The sequence below is a fragment of the Falco naumanni genome, chromosome 1, assembly GCF_017639655.2.
Source record: "Falco naumanni isolate bFalNau1 chromosome 1, bFalNau1.pat, whole genome shotgun sequence".
Classification (NCBI taxonomy): domain Eukaryota; kingdom Metazoa; phylum Chordata; class Aves; order Falconiformes; family Falconidae; genus Falco; species Falco naumanni.
The window spans coordinates 72,800,848-72,820,024 of NC_054054.1; the positions used below are offsets into that span (position 1 = coordinate 72,800,848).

The following is a 19,177-nucleotide window of genomic DNA, read 5'->3' on the forward strand; positions in this document are numbered from 1 at the left end:
GGAGAAGCAAAACACTCTTCTCCCATAGATCTCGCAAGGCACCTTGCAAAAACACCTCCCAAGCCATGAGCCAACAACCTACTTTGAAGCAGGGTGCGTAACACAGCTGAGACAGAGAAGTTATGGCATTATTGGCATTACTGTTTTGGCGCATCTGTGTGGTAGACTTTTTTGCTAACACATTCTGTCTGTTAAGGGGGGGGGGGGGGGGGGGGGGGCGAAGTTAAGGTGGTACCTTTGGTACTTCCCCAAAGCAAAGAAGGAGGGCCCATAGGAGATGAAACATCTGTGACCCAGGCCAAGAGGGTGTATTGTGTTCCTCCCTCCTCTTCCCATGTCTCAGCTCTATCAGGGTTCATGGGATTTATTTTTCTTTGCTATTCAGATCTGGAGAACTATTTTGGTTTTGATTTCCCTATTGCTGTATCTTCTATGCAATTCCTTTTCTAAAGACTGACTTCCTACCAGAGAAGTGCTAGCCATTGCATTGTTTGTATTGCTGTACAGTGGAGGTGTGGTTTACTAGTTCTGAGTGTGCCTCTTACTCCCCTCCCTTTTTCTTCTTCCCTCTGTTTGTAAATGCCTGCATTTATTCTGTCAGCCTGACATGTACAAAGTGTAAGAAAGAATTTTTAAACAGGTAATAAATTATATTTATAAGCAACTGGAAAAAAAAAAGTACACCACTACCTTGTGTTCAATTGTTTAGTTCCTGGAAGCTTGGAAGGAAAGAGGAGCCTTTTATATAGTTTCTTTTTTTAAAAAAAAATCTACTCAAAAGAAATGTTTCTGCACTAAGAACTCCTCCCTTAGAAGACACCATTCATGACACCCACATGCCCATGCAGGCTGTTTTATAGTACTTCATAATCCTTATGCTTCCCCATGGGGTTTTACCCCAGCGGTTTTCCTGGGATTTGTATTTTGTGGCTGCAGTGAAAAGTGGAGAGAAGCAACAGGCAGGCAGGAAGAAGCATCCTCAGCTGCTGAGCTCGGCTTCCCTCCCTGCATCCAGCCTTTTTGTTAGCCAGGGGAGCAGCCCACTGGGCTTTTTGCAAATGCCTGCGAGGCAAACTAAATGCTACTTGGGCAAGGTGACTTTGTCCAGCAGTACCTGCTTATGGCCACTTTAGCCGGGTGGATACAATGCCCAGACACTGAAGTTCACCCTTCTTTGCACCTGCTCTCCGCTGTCAGAGATGATGGTTGCTTCTTACCAGCCTTATTAGACCTGTTGTACTCAGTGTTAAATTTCTGGGGGGTGCAAGAACCAATTCCCCAGTGCAGCCACACAGCTGCTTCTCCCAGCTGAGGTACGGGGTGGCAGTGGGTAAACAGTCATCTCTTTCAGCCAGCACCTTGTCAGTGGGTCAGCCCAGGCTGAGGAGCAGCTCCTGTCTCTGATAGAGGCAGTTTGGGTGCCTGTGCACTGCCAGGGGACAGCACCATCCCATCCCCTGGGAGTGCAGGGCTGCCTGCCAGCCCTCAGAATCTCCTGCTTGCCCTGCTGAGGACCGCTCAGTCTTGCCACCTCGTACGCCAGACCGCCAGCTGCAAGACATTCTTGCCCAGCGGCTCCCCCTGCACAGGGCAAGTCAAGGTTAAGTCCAAGCTGAAGCACTCCATTAGTGTATGAAGCCAAACAGCATTTGGATGAAAGGCTGAGAATATGGCGACCAGCGCATTTGTTGGGTTTGCAAGACCCTGCAGGACAGCTGGAAATGGGCAGACCTTTAAAAACTCATCCTCTGGTGTAAGGTACCTTTATTTTCTTTTCCTCCCATTGCAATTTTTAATGCAAACTAGATGGCATGCAGAAGATAAGTGCTCAAGCTGTTCTCCCTGACCGTGGGACACCACCAGCCTCCTTAGCACTCCTCAGTGATGTGCGTCACTAACACAAGGCTCCTCCATTTCCCTGGCTTCTCTGCTAAAACTGGGATGTGGGTAATCTCTGCCTGCTGACTTGTGTAATTTATTTGCGCTTAACAGACAGTAACTCTTCACAGGAGGAAAGGCGTGGGGAGTCTCATGGTACCAACTTGTGCAGCTGTCCCTTGCAGCTACTGGGGATGGAGCTGGGGACTGGCAGGTTACTGACCCAACAGCCTATGCCCCACATCCAGATGAAATACTGGGCATTGCTCAAGTACAGGGCTGCAGCCAAGTGCTAGTGACTGGTTTACTCCAGCCAAAAGCCACTAGACCTTTGGCAACACCAAGGGAGAACTATTATTTAGAAAAAAAAATATTTTATACTTATCATCTTCTCTGTAATAGGAAGAGGTAGATTATATATGAAAAGGACTTGAGGTTGTGATGTGAAGGGAGGATCTGTATCCCAAGGGCCATGAGGCATAATTTCTTTAGTGGCAACCTTGGCCACCATATGGTCCCGGAGCTAAAGAAAGCTGAGCTGCAGGCAGGGCTGGTTTCTGCAAAATTAAAATGCCCACTTTGGACACAGTCACTGCTTTTAGATTTCCTGGTGTCTGTCACCTTTCCCTTTGCATCCTTAGCTTTAACGGGAGCCAAGATCTTTTCTGTCCATTTACTATTCCCACCCTGTGTACATGTATTGCTGAACTCAAGTTTACTTTGGCTTCTGACACACCCATGGCTTGGGTCTGCCATAGCCTGCAGTCTTTGCATTGGCCAAGCAGTTCCTCCTTATCACCAGGGACTTTTCCTTCAGGTACCTCACCTCTAGCAATTCTTCCTGAGATTCCTGGAAGTGCCTGCTCTGGTGTTTCTGCATTTGAAGATAGGACCGCAACTCTCCTTCCCAGGTAGTAAAAGACACATTTTAGTGTGTTTCACAGGGAAACTAAGCTCTGGTTTGGCAGGGGACAGTAGCATGACTCTGCCAACTTTGAATGGAAGTGAAACAGTCCCAACATCACCGGCAGCTGCAGAAGATATGGGGAGCTAAGCCCAAGGCTAAACAGAAGCCATGCATCTAGCAAGGTAGAAAGGAAAGAAAATGAGAGCAGAGCCTAAGATTGCTCCAAAAAGCCATACCTAGAAAGTTAGGGGGAAAAGCAAGCAGGGTGGGAGGAACAGAGGGCAGGTGCAGAAACACCTTTCTCAGCAGCATGTTGGAGAAGGGGCAGCCCAGATGGGCTGTGGTAGAGAACCAAATCGCCTTAAGCACCATGCAGCCAAGGGGAGCAGAAACAGCCCCAAAACTATGGGATACATAGTTTTGAGAAAACGTGCAGTGAGCAAGGGGCTTTCCCACCGAGACATGGACCAAGGGACTGTGGAAATGCTGCTGGAGAATAACTACAACACTGTCGCTGATCACAGATGGCCTGGGGCAAAGCAGGAGGGCTGCAGGGTCTGCATCAGTCAGCGGTAAGATGTGGCTCAAGGCAAAACACTGTTTACACACTTCTCTGAAAATAAGCAGCAAGGTAATTACACGTTCGGAAACGCTGAGCTGAATGCCGCATGCTGCAACACGGCACCGCAGAACAAGAGACCTCAGGCTGTAAATACAAATACATACAAATACCTATCTGTAGAGATACATATGCTCCAACATCTCTCAACATTAAGCAACACCACATTTCTGCCGATGCGGTGTATGTAGGCTGCAACTATTTTTTTCCTGAAGCATGGGGCTGGAAAATCTACCTTTAGTGCACAGATTAACTCCTGTGCTTCTTGTGCTATTAGAAGCAGTAGCTGGACTTCATAAATACGTGGGGGAAAAAAGGGGGGGGGGGCTCACAAAAATATTATGCGAATGCCAAATTTCTATAGATTTACATAATCAGCCACAAAATGTGAGTGACTGCTCTATTAGTGATAACACTATTTTAATTACTATTTCTTTTTCACTGAGTTGTGAAAAGAGTGATGCTTTTTTATGCCAGTGGAAACATATGCAACATCTTTTGGTTACTTGTTTGCTTGTTTGCTCACAGGAAAACTCTTATAAAAATAAATAGATAAAATGAGGCACAGTCAAAATAATCTAGTCAAGGAAATGAAATCCAAGGGTTGTGCTCTTCAAGCACAGGGAAAGTAAATAGAAGTAAAAGCAATCTTTGTCATGGGGAAATGGAAACAATTTTATTGGGGGGGGGGGGGGGGGAATGTTAAAACAACCATATACAATCTGAACAAATACAACATAACACAGTTTGTTCCCCAGGTTTTCTAATTACAATATTTACAGGTCTAATAAGGCACTGGTTCTCAAAAAAGAACACAAATTCGTCTTTTAGTCTTTACTTTGTCAATCTTTTCTTTAATAGAAATAACTTTGTGCTACAGAAAGGATAGCAGTTGCCAGATGGCATCTCTCTTCCTTTTGGTTTTGTGGGATTTTTTTTTTTTTTCTTCTTCCCCCACTTACCTATGCCATCTTATCTATGCCATTAAGTCACTAAACTAAACTTCCTTCAGTGATTTACATCTGAAAACTTGATTTCCAGACCTGTGGGCATTGAAGCCACAATTATCTTCACCGCTGACTTCCAAGCCCTCATTGATGTGCACTGTGAAACTACCAAAACCTGGAAGTGACATTAAAAGTCCACATCTGGCAAAATAAATGTACTAACCCGTAGTCACTGTACTTGCTGAAACCATAATAATTACATGTTGAGTGTTGCAGAAAGTCAACCATGCACACGGTAACTCAAATGTCACAGTGCTAGAACAAATGACTTCCACGCTTGCCGCAGGCTGTTTTCTGGCCCTCGGAATATCCCTTTACAATAGCATCAATTACAGTGGGCAGGAGATTTGAGAGTAAAATCTGGGAGAAAATGGGCAGGCACTAGTTATACAACTTCAGATCCTTTGCTTTCTCAGAGTGTGTCTCCCTATATATACATATAGGTATATTTATTTTCCTATATAGCACCATTGCAGTGATTTGTCATTTATGCATTTTCATAAATAAATATTATGTTTTATTTAGTGCTTTATCATCCGTAATAGTTTACTCTTAATCCACATACTGGAGTTATTCCAGACTCCCAACTGAATATATATATATATATAAATATATATATATATAAAACACATAAACTTGAACACTTAACATACACACTTTATGTAACCTATCAACCAGTATCTTAGATCCCTTTCTTTTGGACCAAAAAAAAGTAAGACTTGTTCAGAAAACCAGTGACTGGCCCTTTCTCTCGCAACACAGTGATGGCAGCTGCCAGGAGCATCGCATGCTTTGTGTCCTCTAGCCAGCAAAGCACCCTCCAAAACACTTCTGGGGAGGGCCATCATAATTTAAAAAATAAAAAATAAAATAAAAATCAATTTGAAGAATGCAGATGTGAAACACAACTAAGGGGGAAGAGGCATCCCTGGTGCATGACCACTTACTTGGGACCTGCAGGGACTAGGCTCAGAGGTGGGATCGATGGAGCCTGCTCCCAGCTGCTGCCAAAGTCAACGGTCCCATCGCAGCCAAGAAACTCCAGTTCCTCTGGGCTGCGCTGGTTTTTATGAATGGGAATGAAGGCACAAGGAGTTACCAGTAGAAACCTCATGGCTCCATTCACTAAGGCAAAGAGGTGAAGAGCGGCGGGGCTGTCCTCCTCATTTTGGGCCACAAATCTTCAAGCCAAGGCAGCTAAGGAGAGGAGCAGACTCTGCTCCCAGCCACGCAGGGGACTCTTTTTTAAGGACAGGGGAAACCAGCATCACCCCTCTTGGGGTCAGGGTTTGGTGCACTATTAAATCTCAGAGATTTTCTTTTTGTATTGCTTGGTACTTTTGGGTGCAGGCAGGGAAACTGGACTGCGGAAGCATTCTAATTAATAAAAATCCTCTGATTAAACTTTTTAACACCTATAATCATGGAGTTACTGCTGGTTCTCTTGAACCTGCACATTTTTCTCTGTTAGCTTGAAAGTATAAAATGGAAATTTTTCCAGCTAGAAATACCTTCAGGGAGCCATGAAGCTAAACCCCAATTATACACCTACCTACCACAAATAAATCAGTTCTGTCCAAAAAAAGACGCATTACAGAAATGCTGAGGCTAAATCCAGCATGGCAATTATTTCAGTTCTGAAATAGGCTTAGCATAATCAAAGCACCATTAGTAAGGACTTATTTCAAAATTAAACTGAACACCATATAGTGAAACAGGACGTAGACAGAGAAAAAAGTTTTAAAAAATCAAAGAAGGGTAAAATGGTAACTGCCATACAGCTCAGCTTTGATAATCTGATGAAGAACAGAGACCTTTCCAAAGAAAATAATTCACAGGGAACATTTCACCTCTTATTTCCCCTTCTGTAGCATTAACGTTGCAGCAACTGCTGCAGCCCTGGGAAGAAGGAATGAGGAAAAACAGTAAATATTTCTCCCATTGCTCCTCTCCCCTAAAAGCTCTTCTTGCTGGGAACCACAATGCCACACAGCCCCGGCTTGTAGGAGGAGTCTGTTACTACTGCATAGTGGCTCCCAGAGGCATGGAGGCTGCTGGAAGGCCACCTGAAATAGTAAGGCAGATGAAGCTTGAGCCAAATGGTTTGGTTTGTGCGGCCTCACTGCAGTGGGAGAACTGCTGGAGGCACCTGCCCACTGCTGGCTGTGTTGCCCAGCTCTCATCACCCACCCAAGCCCCATGCTCCTTCCCTGTCAGACAGGAGGCATCAGGTCTCCTTATCTTAAAAATAAAAAAAAAGATTGCCACCCCAAAAAATCAGAAATTTTGAGGTTTTTCACTTTCCCTTAAATAAAAGAAAACAGATTAGGGTTTTTTTCCAGCTGCAGTTGTAGATGGATAGCTCACCTTTACACGGATGAAAGAACAAGTTAATTTTTTCTCACAAGGAACTTCCTCTTGCCCAACGGTTGTGTATGTAGGTCACAGCAGTTTCAAATTCACCAGTGGATCCAAATATGTACTTAAGTTCCACTCACACACAAAATACTTTATTTTGCAGTGGGGGAAAAGAAAGAAGAAAAGAAAGAAAAAAAAAAAAGCGCCAAGAAAAGGGGCACTTGTTTACCATGCTGGTACCATATATCCATCAGATTTCCTGGAAACATGAAGAGCTTCTTCAAACAAGTCACACCAAACTATATTCATATGTCTCCCAATTATCTGAAACGAAGCATGACATCCCCTGCAACAGGCCACCCACAGGAACCCAGCTGCCCGTGCTGATGATGGCAGAGATGTAACTGGGCTCCATCTCTGTCCTGTGAGAACTGCTTGCATGCGCAGGGCTATGGGAAGTCATCTCCGCAGGTAGGAGACTTTTAAGACAGTTTCCATTACAGGTCCTCTGAGCTGCACAGACCCACTCACCTTTTTTGTTAAACACTGGAGTGCAATAGCCTCTTTATAAATGAAAAAGTTGCTTTACTTTCATTTTCAGCACAGTTTCCTCCAATTTTTTTTAATGTAACAATATACATCTTTTTTACTTCTAACCAAAAGTTTTATTTTCATAAAATTTAAAGCAGTATCTTTTTTAAACAATCAAAATAATAATAATAACAATAATAATAATAAAATAATAAGTGGCTTTCATGGAAAGCAACATGCATAATCTTTAACCAGTTACTAAAACTGTATTTCCCTGTGTAAACAAGGGCAGAGAAGCCTCTTCCAATCTTGTATGTCAAAATTCAGCTGATTTTCGCAAAGGATAGTCTCCTCAAAAGTTGTCAAACAAACTTACAGCTGCTTTTAAGCATGACTGCATTCAAGGTACTTATTAGCAAAGAATTTCAATACCTCTTCAGGACTTCTGCCTGCACGAGAAAGTCCGTTTCCATGGGCCTTCACAAGAGCTGCCTCCGGCTGAGTCAGAGTTTAATGTCCTGCGATTCTGACATTTTGGCAAGTGTTTTCTTGACCCTCAGGGCTGTGAGGCGGGAGGCAGGGTTGTGAGCCCAGCACTCCATCATGAGTTTCCCCATCTGCCGTAGGCACTGCAGAGAGAAACGGGAAAGTCCCACCTGTGTCAGTGGAAGGAAACTGAAGAGATAAGGCCTTTTCTAAAGGAAGACAAAAAAAGAAAGCATGCTGCCTGGTACCACTGGTACCTGGTTCAACAGCTTTTGTTTTCTGTATATTGTTGAGAGTTCTCCAAACATGGCAATTATTTTTATAATTTATGACAAGTTATAGTCTAGACTTGGCTGTATGCTTTTTTTTTTTCAATACCACAAAAGCACTTTTCTTATTTCCCCTTCCCCAAACTCAGGCAGCCTGACCTGCAAAAGCATGGCTCTGTACAGCGAACCCTTCGCTTTACAAATTCAGTGGAATTTGTTTTCCTCAGCCAGTGACCAGCCCCCAGGATACAGCCCAGTGGGAGCATGCACCCATGGCTCCCTCCCAGACACCCTTGCTGGAAAGCCGCCTGCGAGCACCTGGCTCGGCTCTGCCCTGTCTCGCTTCCAAACAGAACCAGACCCTCGTCCAGCTCCCAGCAACAATTCTCTTGCTGGCAGCATCTCAGCATTGCCTTTGACATCCTGGAAAAGGAGCATACATCCCTGTCCTGCGTCTACCACCTGCTTCCAAACATAAAGCACCACATAAGCCACCACAGCTGGGTGATGACCCCGTCAGCCTACAGATTGACGCTGCCTGAAGATTTGCTTGCTACAGTAGGAAAACACAAGTTTTCCACCTCATCCAACTTGCTCCTTTTTTCATGAGGCTCCTGGCCCAGAAGCAGTGCAGACCCTGTAAGGCTTAGTGCCCAGAGCAGCCTAATACATTTCAGATTAATGCAGATTTTTATAAACACACTTCGGTGATACACAGGTTTTATGCACTAACAAGTTTGCCTCTCATCACCAGAATGCCTGGATGAGGCTAGCCAATTAATCAAGTACAGTTTTTTCGACAAGCCTCCCCAATCTTCGATATGTGTGGCAGCAGACCAAACACACACTGTGTGCCACCTCACACAAGCCCTTGCTGGGATCAATACTAACAGCATGTCCTCTGGTGTTCCCATTCCTGGACTGCAGGCTCAGAGGGATTTGGCTAGGGAGAGGATGAGGCAGCTGAGTCTTGGTTAGATCTTCCCACACTGGCTGTGGCACGAGTCCTCAAGCCTTCCAGGGAGGTGGTTTTATTTTCCCTCACATTCCCAAACTGCCTACATCTCATGTCACTTAAATCTTTCATCTATCTGCAGAATATTCATCTACACACTGCTGCTCCCAAATGGCAGTTGTCTTCTGTGCCTGTAGAAAACTGAACAACATTAAACTGTACCAATTAACATGATTAATGACCTCTCCTCTATAGCATCTTGAGAGCAGTCAGCAGGTTTTCCTGTGGTACCTCAACCGTTCATCTTCGATCTCATTCTCACGAGCACAACTTTGCTTTGTTACAGATGCTCAGCAGAGAGAGTCGAGATTCTTCCCCAGCTCTCTCAACCTTCTCATTTTATTCTGGAAAGCATTTTCTGGGTCCTACATCTACTCCAAAAGGTCACATCTGTAGCCCTCTTTGCTAAAACATGAAGAGGTACGTGAGCACTGCTTTCTGTAAGATGTAAAGGGGTGAATGATCAATGCCCCTAGGGCAGCTCAGCTACTGTGGTCAGTACTATTGCATATCAATACCATAAGAGTGAAACTATTATCGTATGCTCATGTTAGTGTAAAATCATGGTAAAGTCATGCACACCTGTCATCACAGAAAAGCTGTATGCTCATTCCATTTCAAAGAGATGGGAGATTTCTCCCTCTTTAAAAAATAAAAAGGAAAAAAGCTGGAATTGCAGCCCCGCACATCAGTACTTGCTGAAGCAGCTGCTGGTACACCAAGTACGCTGCCGCTACACTGTACGCTACAAAACAATTTCTCTTTCAAAATTTTTGCCTAGCCAATGATTTAATGCTATTAATGCTGGGAGCAGAACGCAAAATGAGTGCAAGAGGAAAAGAGACTAAGAAGGTCTGAGCACAGCCTGCTATCACTGTGGGATCTGGTAAACAGCACACAAGGAACCCACTTGCAAGTATCGCAGCCTATGGCCCCCAGGGCTCCGAAACCTGCAGAGGGCTGGGCTCTTTCCCAAGCCCTGTTACACCAGGACTGGTGCTAGCACCAGCAGTAAAGCTCCACCTCACTCAAAATGATGCAGAATTAGGTCAACCTCACTCACTCACTCTGATTAAAAAACACAAGCTGCATTTTAAGGGGGACGATACCTCATCACTGCTCCATCTGTTGGGAAAGGAAGGGCGCAGTCTCTTGATGCACACAATCTCCCGCATGTCCTCGTACGAGGGGTCACTGGGCACAAGGTCGTGGTACGGAAGCTGGTATTCCTCAACTATTCCTGGAAGAAGCAATTAGTTGCCTGTCACTTGCAGAAGACAACTCCCACTACCCTGTTCCCCTCCCATTTTGTAACAGATTGGCCATACTATTTAATAGATGTAATTCTTAACAGGACTCCCCTGCCCTAGAAGTTTATTCTACAGACAAGTTCCAATGTAACCACTGCCCTGTAAAGACTGGCCAGGTGTCCTAATCAGAAAGCACAGCTACTAGCCAAGCAAGACAGTTTCTACCACTGCTGTCCAGTCCAGCAATCTCCAGTAAGTGATCACAGAAAAAACTAGTAGCATAGAGCCCGTATTAGAGTAATTTGGCAGAGAATTAACCTTGAATTAGGTCTCTCTCTCTTATCAGTGGACCTGATATATATTAAAGGGCATTTCTGTGCCTTTTCAGAACATGGCAAGGCACCATTCTTTGTGCACAGCGATGATGGCAAAAATATTACAGATTGACATCACATCATTGCAATACACTTTACCAGTTTGTAAACACAGGGATCACGTTGCTCATCAGTGAAATTCAGCTCCTCTAGGGAAAGCACAGAGTGAGCATGCAGCACAATACTGCAGGCTTTAAAGATCCATAAAGTCTGGTGAAGGTAGGATAGACCCGAGAGAGACATGCTCTACTCTCACTTGCCACCAATCTGATAAGTAACTGCTGCCAAGTTATTTCTCTGCATTTAACTTTCCTCAGTGGCAAAATAGAGGTAATGACACCCATCATTTCTGCACTACACTGAACTCTATGTGCAGAAAGTACACATAGCCTACACACACAAGGATGGATCTATGTCCCGAGTCTGCAGCTGGCTGCACTGACTTATCTTTGCTGTCCCCACATTTGAATGCCTGGTATCAGAAAGAAACGAAGCACATCACTGGTGTGACAATGATGTAACAAGTGCCACTTCCCTCTATTATTTTTTTTTACTTGTCCTGTAAACAGATTATTTATTTTAAATAGTGGCACAGCATACCTCCACATTGTTCGTCCTCCTCCTTCTATTTAATTCTAACAAAACAAATAAATCACTATTTTCTTTCTGCTAAATTAGCTGAATACCCCCAGACCAGAAGAAATGTGTCATGATTGGAAAAGGCCCCCTAATATGCTCCATACACCTTCTTCAATGTAGGCGTCCACTGCTTTCAAACAAGCCATTAAAACACAGTCTAAATCTTCGCTGTTGAACTAGCACTGACTGATGCTTTAAAAGAAGTTTCAGGAAGAGAATAGGTATTAAGAGTTACCTGTATGGTTTATCCACCTTTGTTTATTACAGTAAAAGCAATTACCCAGAGAAAAGGATGTAATGCCAGATTTGGATTATAAATGGGTTTCACTGACACAATTAAAAGCAATCTCCCAGCCCTTTACCTCCTGAAACACATCTCCTTGCTATCTCCCAAAGGATGAGTCCAAAACTGTACATATCAGCCATGATGTATGACTGAAAGTGATTTCTGTTCAAGCTTTCATCCAGCACCTCAGGAGGCATATAGCGTTTTGTTCCTACACGGGTATTTGGAGGTATGTCTACCTCGTTTGTATCACTAGAAAAAAAAAAAAAAAAAAAAGAGAGAGAAGAGGAAAAAAGGGCATCAAACGTGCAATTACGTGTCTTGAAGAGAAAGCAATTTAGATGGGACAAGTAGTAGATTCATACCACATCCACTCTCAAACAAGGTCAAAAGTAATGCATAATCTTAATGGAACAATTCGTACACGGAAAGCCTCTTAGTGTGAAGGCAACCCTCCTTAGAAGGCTGAGCCGCCTGAGGCTATGGTAAGTATTCAAATGAAGAACCACAATGGAGATAAGACTCAACAGGGATGCTGTAACTTTTGTGAGATTTCATTAGCATTAGCCTGAGCTCTAAGGCTGGTGATAACAATCAAATCTTCATTAAATGCTGTTTTTCCAGCATACTCTACCACCTAATGCTTTAGTCTTAGCAATTAACGGAGGACACTAAATAGCTGGGGCAGAATCACTTAGCTACAGCAAATCAGATCTGCAAAGACAAGTCTTAACAACTTTTCCTGCATGCATTGTGTTTGATCTCTCCCAACCATTACACATCAAGATGGCAAACACAGATATAAATGTGTGAAAAAAACTAACCAAATGTGTCACACCTCACAGGTTGACCAGAAGAGACAATGTATGTCTAACAGGAAGCAAATTCCCATTAATTATGTGACTTTTTTTTTCTGATTAACTCAGATTCAGCTGTATCAATTTTAACATTCATTAAAAGTTTAATATATGATATATATTATGGTTTGCTTCAAAAGGTCCGTTTCCCTTTCTCACCTTCAAAACATATATTAAACATGATGGATACAACAAAACCTCACAGAATAACTATAAAACTTCTGTAATTTTCTTCACCTACAGCATTTTTTTCACCTACTGTTATATAAATGACAAAAAAAGCTGAGCCTGATATCACCAGTCACCTACAGAGTCATTAAATTATACATACGCATTTCTGTATACCTCCAAGAATGTAACATAAACCTAGTGACCCGCACCACCCTGCAATATTTCGAATAAACTAAGAAATACAGAGAACTTTACTAAACTCATTAGCTTCAGCAGAGCACAGCCCTTTCAACTCTTTTTTTTTGTTCCTGGTTGAGAAATGCTGTCTAAGGAATGATTTGGTATGAAAACAAGCCGAGTAATAGGACAAATTTCATTTGGACTGTAATAAATTTATATTTCACCTTCTTTTATAGTAACACTTGGTAGCTCCTAGTTCTTCGCTGTTCATACCTAAGCAGTGTGCTGCTCTGTACTTGTCAGGCAAGGCACACCTGCAAAGACTGAACTTCTTCCCTAAAACTTTTACAGTGAACTGTGTATTTCCAAGTTGTTGTTTTCTAGGCCCCTGTTCCTCAAAGTAAAAATATTCCTTTCCCATCTCCTAAAGAAAGGTCAGGTTCATAAAGGAAAAGCCTCGCCAAAAACCTGGCAGATAAGTGAATGTTGGGAAAAGCACATAAACCCAGCCTTTCCTTACACTGAACAATTTCAGTTCAAGATTTGTACAGAATTCTTAGAATTGTTTTTGATACTTCAGGGAGCGCACGGTTTCAAAGCTGACTTCTGAAACTGAAACCTTCGGTCTACGGCCATGTTTCTGTGCACAGAAAAATCAGAGACTCCATAACACACGTCTCCACCACCAGGACCACTGCCAAGAACTCAAGCTCCTTTTGAACAGAGATGTCAGACAGCAGTGAATCCTTTATGAATCCCAGGAGTGAATAAGTCCTACTTGTCTGCTCTTTCTAAGCTGTTTAAACACACAACCATTTTTTAAAAATCAAATTTAAAAGCCATTTAAAAAATCAAATCTATACTTTCGCAATTTGATTTGTAGGAAATGAAACAAAAGACAGCACAAATGGGGTGCTTTTCAATAAATCCCAATTAGTAACTTGTGCAAATGATTAGTATTTTTCTATATAGGTTGTGAGTGAATTATCTTGGATCAGACAAGCTGAAAGCTTCAGTGACAAGTTTACTGACATGACTTCAACCTAGCAGCGCTACGTCCTTTTAGCATGTGGTACCAATAGTCAGGTTGCTACTGAAGGCCAAGTGAGGAAAACAGAACCTTTACGCAAATGCAATTAATGTGCTCAGCAATTAAAAGTGACTATTTATACACCTGCATTATGTGTTTATGTGACATTCTCACCCACACAGGTATCCCCACCTCACATACAGGTGAGCATAACCTGAAAGGTAGGCACACATACACTGCAGATGCTTACTCACACACGCACACTTGCTCAGACAATTAAACCAGCGTCTGCATCTGATTTACCAACGTCTTCTCACCTTCCCTACTTCTACTCACCTGATAAATTTAACAGCCAAGCCCAAATCTGCTATACAGCAGGTACCATTCTTTTTCACCAGGATATTCTTACTTTTTAGGTCACGGTGGGCAATAGCAGGTTTGCCCTGAGTACTGAAGATCTCAGTGTGCAGGTGGCACAAGCCACTAACGGAGGAGTAAGCCAGTTTTAGCATAGCTTTTGTGTCCAAGGTAGTAGATTTTAGATAATCATAAAGTGAGCCATTCTCATGGTAGTCAGTGATGAGATACAGCTGGGTCCAAGATCCTGTACCTTTAATGTCTGCGGCAATGAATCCTGAAAAAAAAAAAAAAAAAAAAAAAAAGAGACTTTCAAGTAAGTATTTCTCATGGCTTTTCTTGACTGCTCAGAACTCTGGACTGTCAGCCACTTCAATATTTTTATTTTATTAATATATTTGATTTCTTTCATCTTCCTTCCATGCAACTATGCCTCACCTCATAGCCTTTAACATATTTTCAGAAAGCCCAGATATGGAAATACAGGTGGCAGAAACAGACATGTGGTCTTTGGAGTAACAGTCCCCAAACCTCATTATTTTTGAACTTTTATTTATGTTTCAGTAATTCTTGAAACATCTGTCTTCTGAAACATGCTGGGTGGCTAATTGCAAAGCACAGCAGGTAACAAAGCACATAGGAAAGGGCATCAGACAACAGCAAATAAAAATTATTAAACTTAAACTGCATACTACCAAACAACTCTTTTTAATTTCACTCACCGAGGATATTTTCGTGTCTCATCAGGACAGTCTGGTAGATTTCTGTTTCTCTGAACCAGCTGGCCTCCTCCGTGGTAAAAAACACTTTCACCGCTACCTTTTCACCACGCCACTTTCCCATCCAGACTTCTCCGTAGCGACCTTTCCCAATCTGCTTTACCATCTGAATCTGTTTTGCAATGGTCCTTTGAACCTGTGAAATGCCAAAATGGGTGGTTACAGCTTCCTCCACAGAAACCTTCTGCGTTCACCTCCCTCCTGTGCAGCAAGCCTGGTGAAAGGGGAATACAGAGCCATTGCAACATGGATTTCAGCAAAGCTCCACAATGTGGATGCTCCCCGTTGCCCCCAGGACTCAGTGCTGCTGAGACCATTCCTGCTACTGTGAAGAAGCCTTTCCATACACTCCCAAAATGCACTGTTGCCTCTCAGGAAAGTAAATCAGTCTGTTGAAGGAAACATTTGGCTACAAGGACTGGCATTTTTATTTTCTTGTAGGAGACTGCCATTTTGTGGAATTTTTTTTGGTCATTTTTGGAAGAGCTTTGACAGAAAACACTCCCGGCCACTCCAACCCAAATCAAATTCCAAAGGGGTAGGTAACACATTTTTAATTAAAATGGAGATATTTGTTACATGCTCAGAGCCGTTGAGACTCAAGGCTAGGGCTCACAAGAGCCAAAAGCATAGCAGCCCTCCAAACCTAGCAAAATTACTGACAGCAGCCTCCTATCACCTTCCTTGAAAATCCTATGCATAATGATTTCAGAACAAATTCAGTGTTAGGAACCTCAACCACTACTTACACAGTCAGAACCCACGTGCTTACATTAATATTAATAATCATCATTACATAGTAATCAAAGGTAAGATATTTTTTTTCCAAAGATATGGAAGGAGAGATTTAAATCTGCCCTTTCTAGTGTCTGTACCAGCTCTGCCAGTGGCTGTACTGTGAACTGATGCAAAAGTCAATCCATTTGTGCAGCTGTAGCATAAGATCAATGTAGTTGGCAGCATTGCAGAGATACCCTTCATAAGGATGGCAGACCTCACGTAGCAGATGGACTGATTCTACATTTAACAACCTTTTATGACTACAAAAAATCTTGGACAAATGGAGGTTAATATATTCTGATAGGATTGGAGCGTGCCTGCGGATGACATATTTCTAGAAGTTCACAAATGAAAACTCAAGTAGATGTTGCAACAAAACCCACTGGTGGTCAGGGCTGACTCAGCCTCACCCTGTAAAAGGAGATTAACATGTCACGCTCTTGTGCTCCAGTATGGCCAGTTCAATCCACAGCTGAATGATTTTTGGTTTAGTAGGGTTCTCACCAGATTTTGCAGGAAAGTAACTTACAGCCTCCACTTCAAGGAGTTTTTATCTGGCCCAAGCAACTGGAAAAATCTGGCCAAGGGCAAATCCAGCGTCTCTTGGTTTTGCCACCGTCCATATACAAATTTCAAGCAGTTTACTAGAGCAAGTGTGCACTGTCTGAATTTCTATGAATCATATGCATTTCCTTTAATCCCAAATATTTTTTTGATCTTGGCTGACAGACATGATCAAAACTTGATTTTAAAATAATTTGTTTCCTTTGTTATCCTTGGGAGGTTCAGTGGAAACTACCAGTTTAGTAATGCAGAGCAGGACTGCCACAACCCCACTGCAGCATGAAGGTATGTCCAAAGATGAACTCAAAACCTATTAGGTAAAGTCTATTATAATTTGTTTTGTAAATAAATTACTGGGTTTCATTATTAGACAATTTAAAGAAGAAAAACACAGAGTGGCGTTTATGCAAAGCTAGTTCAAAAGTCCTAGCTTTCTTCTGTCATTTAAACCAAATTCCATTTTTTCAGCCCTCCAATGTATTATTAGACTTCCAAGATGATGGCTTCAGTGCCATCATTTTTTATTAGCATCAGTGAAAGCCAACAACAGAGATCAGCCCTACCTTTTAAAATTGACTTATTCTCTTTTATACCCTCGTATAGTGATTGAACAATAGTTGTATTACATTGGATTTTTGCTGTAACATTTTGTAATGTCATTTTAGCATTGTTGCTTTCTATTTCACCCATTTTAAAAATGCATCCTGAACAGTAATGCAGTTATAGCAAATAACTTCATTTCTGTAAATATATGTAACGGCATCATAAAGTATGTGGAATTACAATACTTAATGATGAAAAGTTCCTTATTATATTAGATTAAGAAAATGAAAAACACATTTCTTTATGTGTTTTCAGGTGGCAGAATACTATGTGAAGGACCTTAACCTGGTTTCCTCTTGCTAGAACTGGTCAAGCAATTTCCTATGAATGATTTATTTTAAGGAATCTAGCCCTTTCTTGAATCATAAATTGATCATGATTTCTAAAATAAATCAGTTAACCAAAATTGCTGGATGAACTGACTTCACAAACATGCTGAATGATGCATTCATGTGAATTATTTACACTGAAGGGGGTTGTTTTTTTTAAAATTTTCAAATCTGTGTATTTTGCTGCTTGAGCTCTGTGAGCAGCCAGGTAAGGTTACATGGACCTGCTTCCTCTCCCTGACTGGAATCAATCCAATTACCAACTATTTCTACTTTCTGCGTTCTATTTTTCTGATGTTCAGCTAAATGCACTCAGCTACTGCAGGTGAAAATTCAAACAAACCAACCTTTCGTAACTTTAGTATTTTGAACAGAGAACTGCATACTTACGGCTGGGATGCAGTCCATTGGAAAGCAAAATACATTGGAAGAGGAATAAGGAAAAAATACACGAAAAGGTAGAGACCAAACTGTAATTCAGCAAACTCCTCACACAGACCACTGAAATAAATGTCCCTAATGTCTAATTTCCTTCCCTGATTTTGCATATGGATCCACAGGGGCAACAGCTTTGCCTACACTCCTTGCTGTGCCAAGGCCAAGGGGGGGTCTTGCCTGCGCGGACTTGACTGTGCACCCCGGTTTGTTGGCTCAAAGCTTTTATTTACAACTTCCTGGTTTAAAATTTGATTGGCAGCATTTGACCTGCAGCAAACCCTTCTGTCAGAGCCACGGACAGGTCAGGAGAAAGAAAACTTGAATGTCAAAGCATTGATAAAAACTCGGTTAAAGCTTGTTTTTGGTATCATATTTGTAGTCATTAGAATAAATGTTCTGCACAGAAGGAATACATTACTGTTTAGCATAAAGTGACATTTTGTAATAAATATGCATCTTACTTTCCTGAAATAATAACTTTGGATGTTTCAGTCTTTGAGTAAGAAATAATAGAGTTAAAATGAAGCTCTTCCACAATAAAGTCTACAGCGTTACCAGGCACTTTCTATATACTTGTTTTAGACGTGGGCCCAGAGGAATTAATCTGTGCATTTCTAGTGAGGCTGTAGTGGTTGTAGCTGTCAGGGAAATGCAGTAAACATCTATTACCAAGTGCAAGATTCATTATAGCTCTCGTTTTTCTTCTCTTCCACAGAAAATCACTACTTAAGGGGAAAGTCTGAGGGAAAAATGTATGCATTTTCATAGGCAAACAGAGAAGGGAAAAGAGTGCCTTCAGGAAGTGGCTCCAAAGTCTCTAGGCTTGAGAGAGGAGAGAGGAGGACTGGCAGAAGAGGGGATGGATTCTGTTTCAGAGAGGACTGGCACAGCTCTGAGAGCTACTGAGCAATGACCAGCTGGGATGCCACCTTGGCCATTACAGCAGTTAATTAGCAGAAGTCAGTTTTTCTGTCCATCGCAAGAACAGACCTGGAGACACCAGGAAGACCATAAGCTCCCATCTTCAACCAGCTCACAGAGACAGAGGAAGGCATAAAGCAAAATGGTCACAACCAGCGTTGCTCCAGCTTTACTGTCTCAAGGGCATCCTGGGATGAAGTATGGAGCCATGCACTGCTATGAGGTGCCCCAGGGCACCTGCTGCCCACGTGGGCTGCTGGAAACACATCCTCTCAGAAAAGAACAACCAAGTTCCTTGTGTTTTCTGTAAATTATTGTATTATTTCTATCACTCTGACAGGTAGGAGCACCAAATGCAGACCAAGAACTTGATGTGGCAGATGTTATGCAAAAAAAAACACCCAAAAAACAAAGCAAAAAAAGCAAGAATCCCTCACAATTAATTCAATTGGAAGCACTCATTAGGAATGCTTCTAAATCGTAAGCATAATCCCTTCCTTTCCATGACTACTAGAGGGACACTGGCATGGGAAATAAATGACAGCTCTC

The 19,177-nt window shown here is 42.3% G+C and overlaps 1 protein-coding gene across 2 annotated transcripts in view; it reads right to left on the reverse strand.

Moving 5' to 3' along the window:
- Positions 1 to 2,241: 2,241 nt before the first annotated feature.
- BMPR1B (bone morphogenetic protein receptor type 1B) overlaps positions 2,242 to 19,177 on the reverse strand; it is a 258,845-nt gene continuing 241,909 nt past the window's right edge. For both annotated transcript variants that reach the window (XM_040599152.1, XM_040599162.1), the window contains 5 exons: positions 14,937 to 15,129; positions 14,194 to 14,491; positions 11,696 to 11,871; positions 10,180 to 10,310; positions 2,242 to 7,929 (listed from right to left, as the gene is read on the reverse strand). In XM_040599152.1, coding sequence (XP_040455086.1) covers positions 7,804 to 7,929; positions 10,180 to 10,310; positions 11,696 to 11,871; positions 14,194 to 14,491; positions 14,937 to 15,129 — 924 coding nt within the window. In that variant the 3' untranslated portion in view covers positions 2,242 to 7,803. The remainder of the gene's footprint in view (positions 7,930 to 10,179; positions 10,311 to 11,695; positions 11,872 to 14,193; positions 14,492 to 14,936; positions 15,130 to 19,177) is intronic.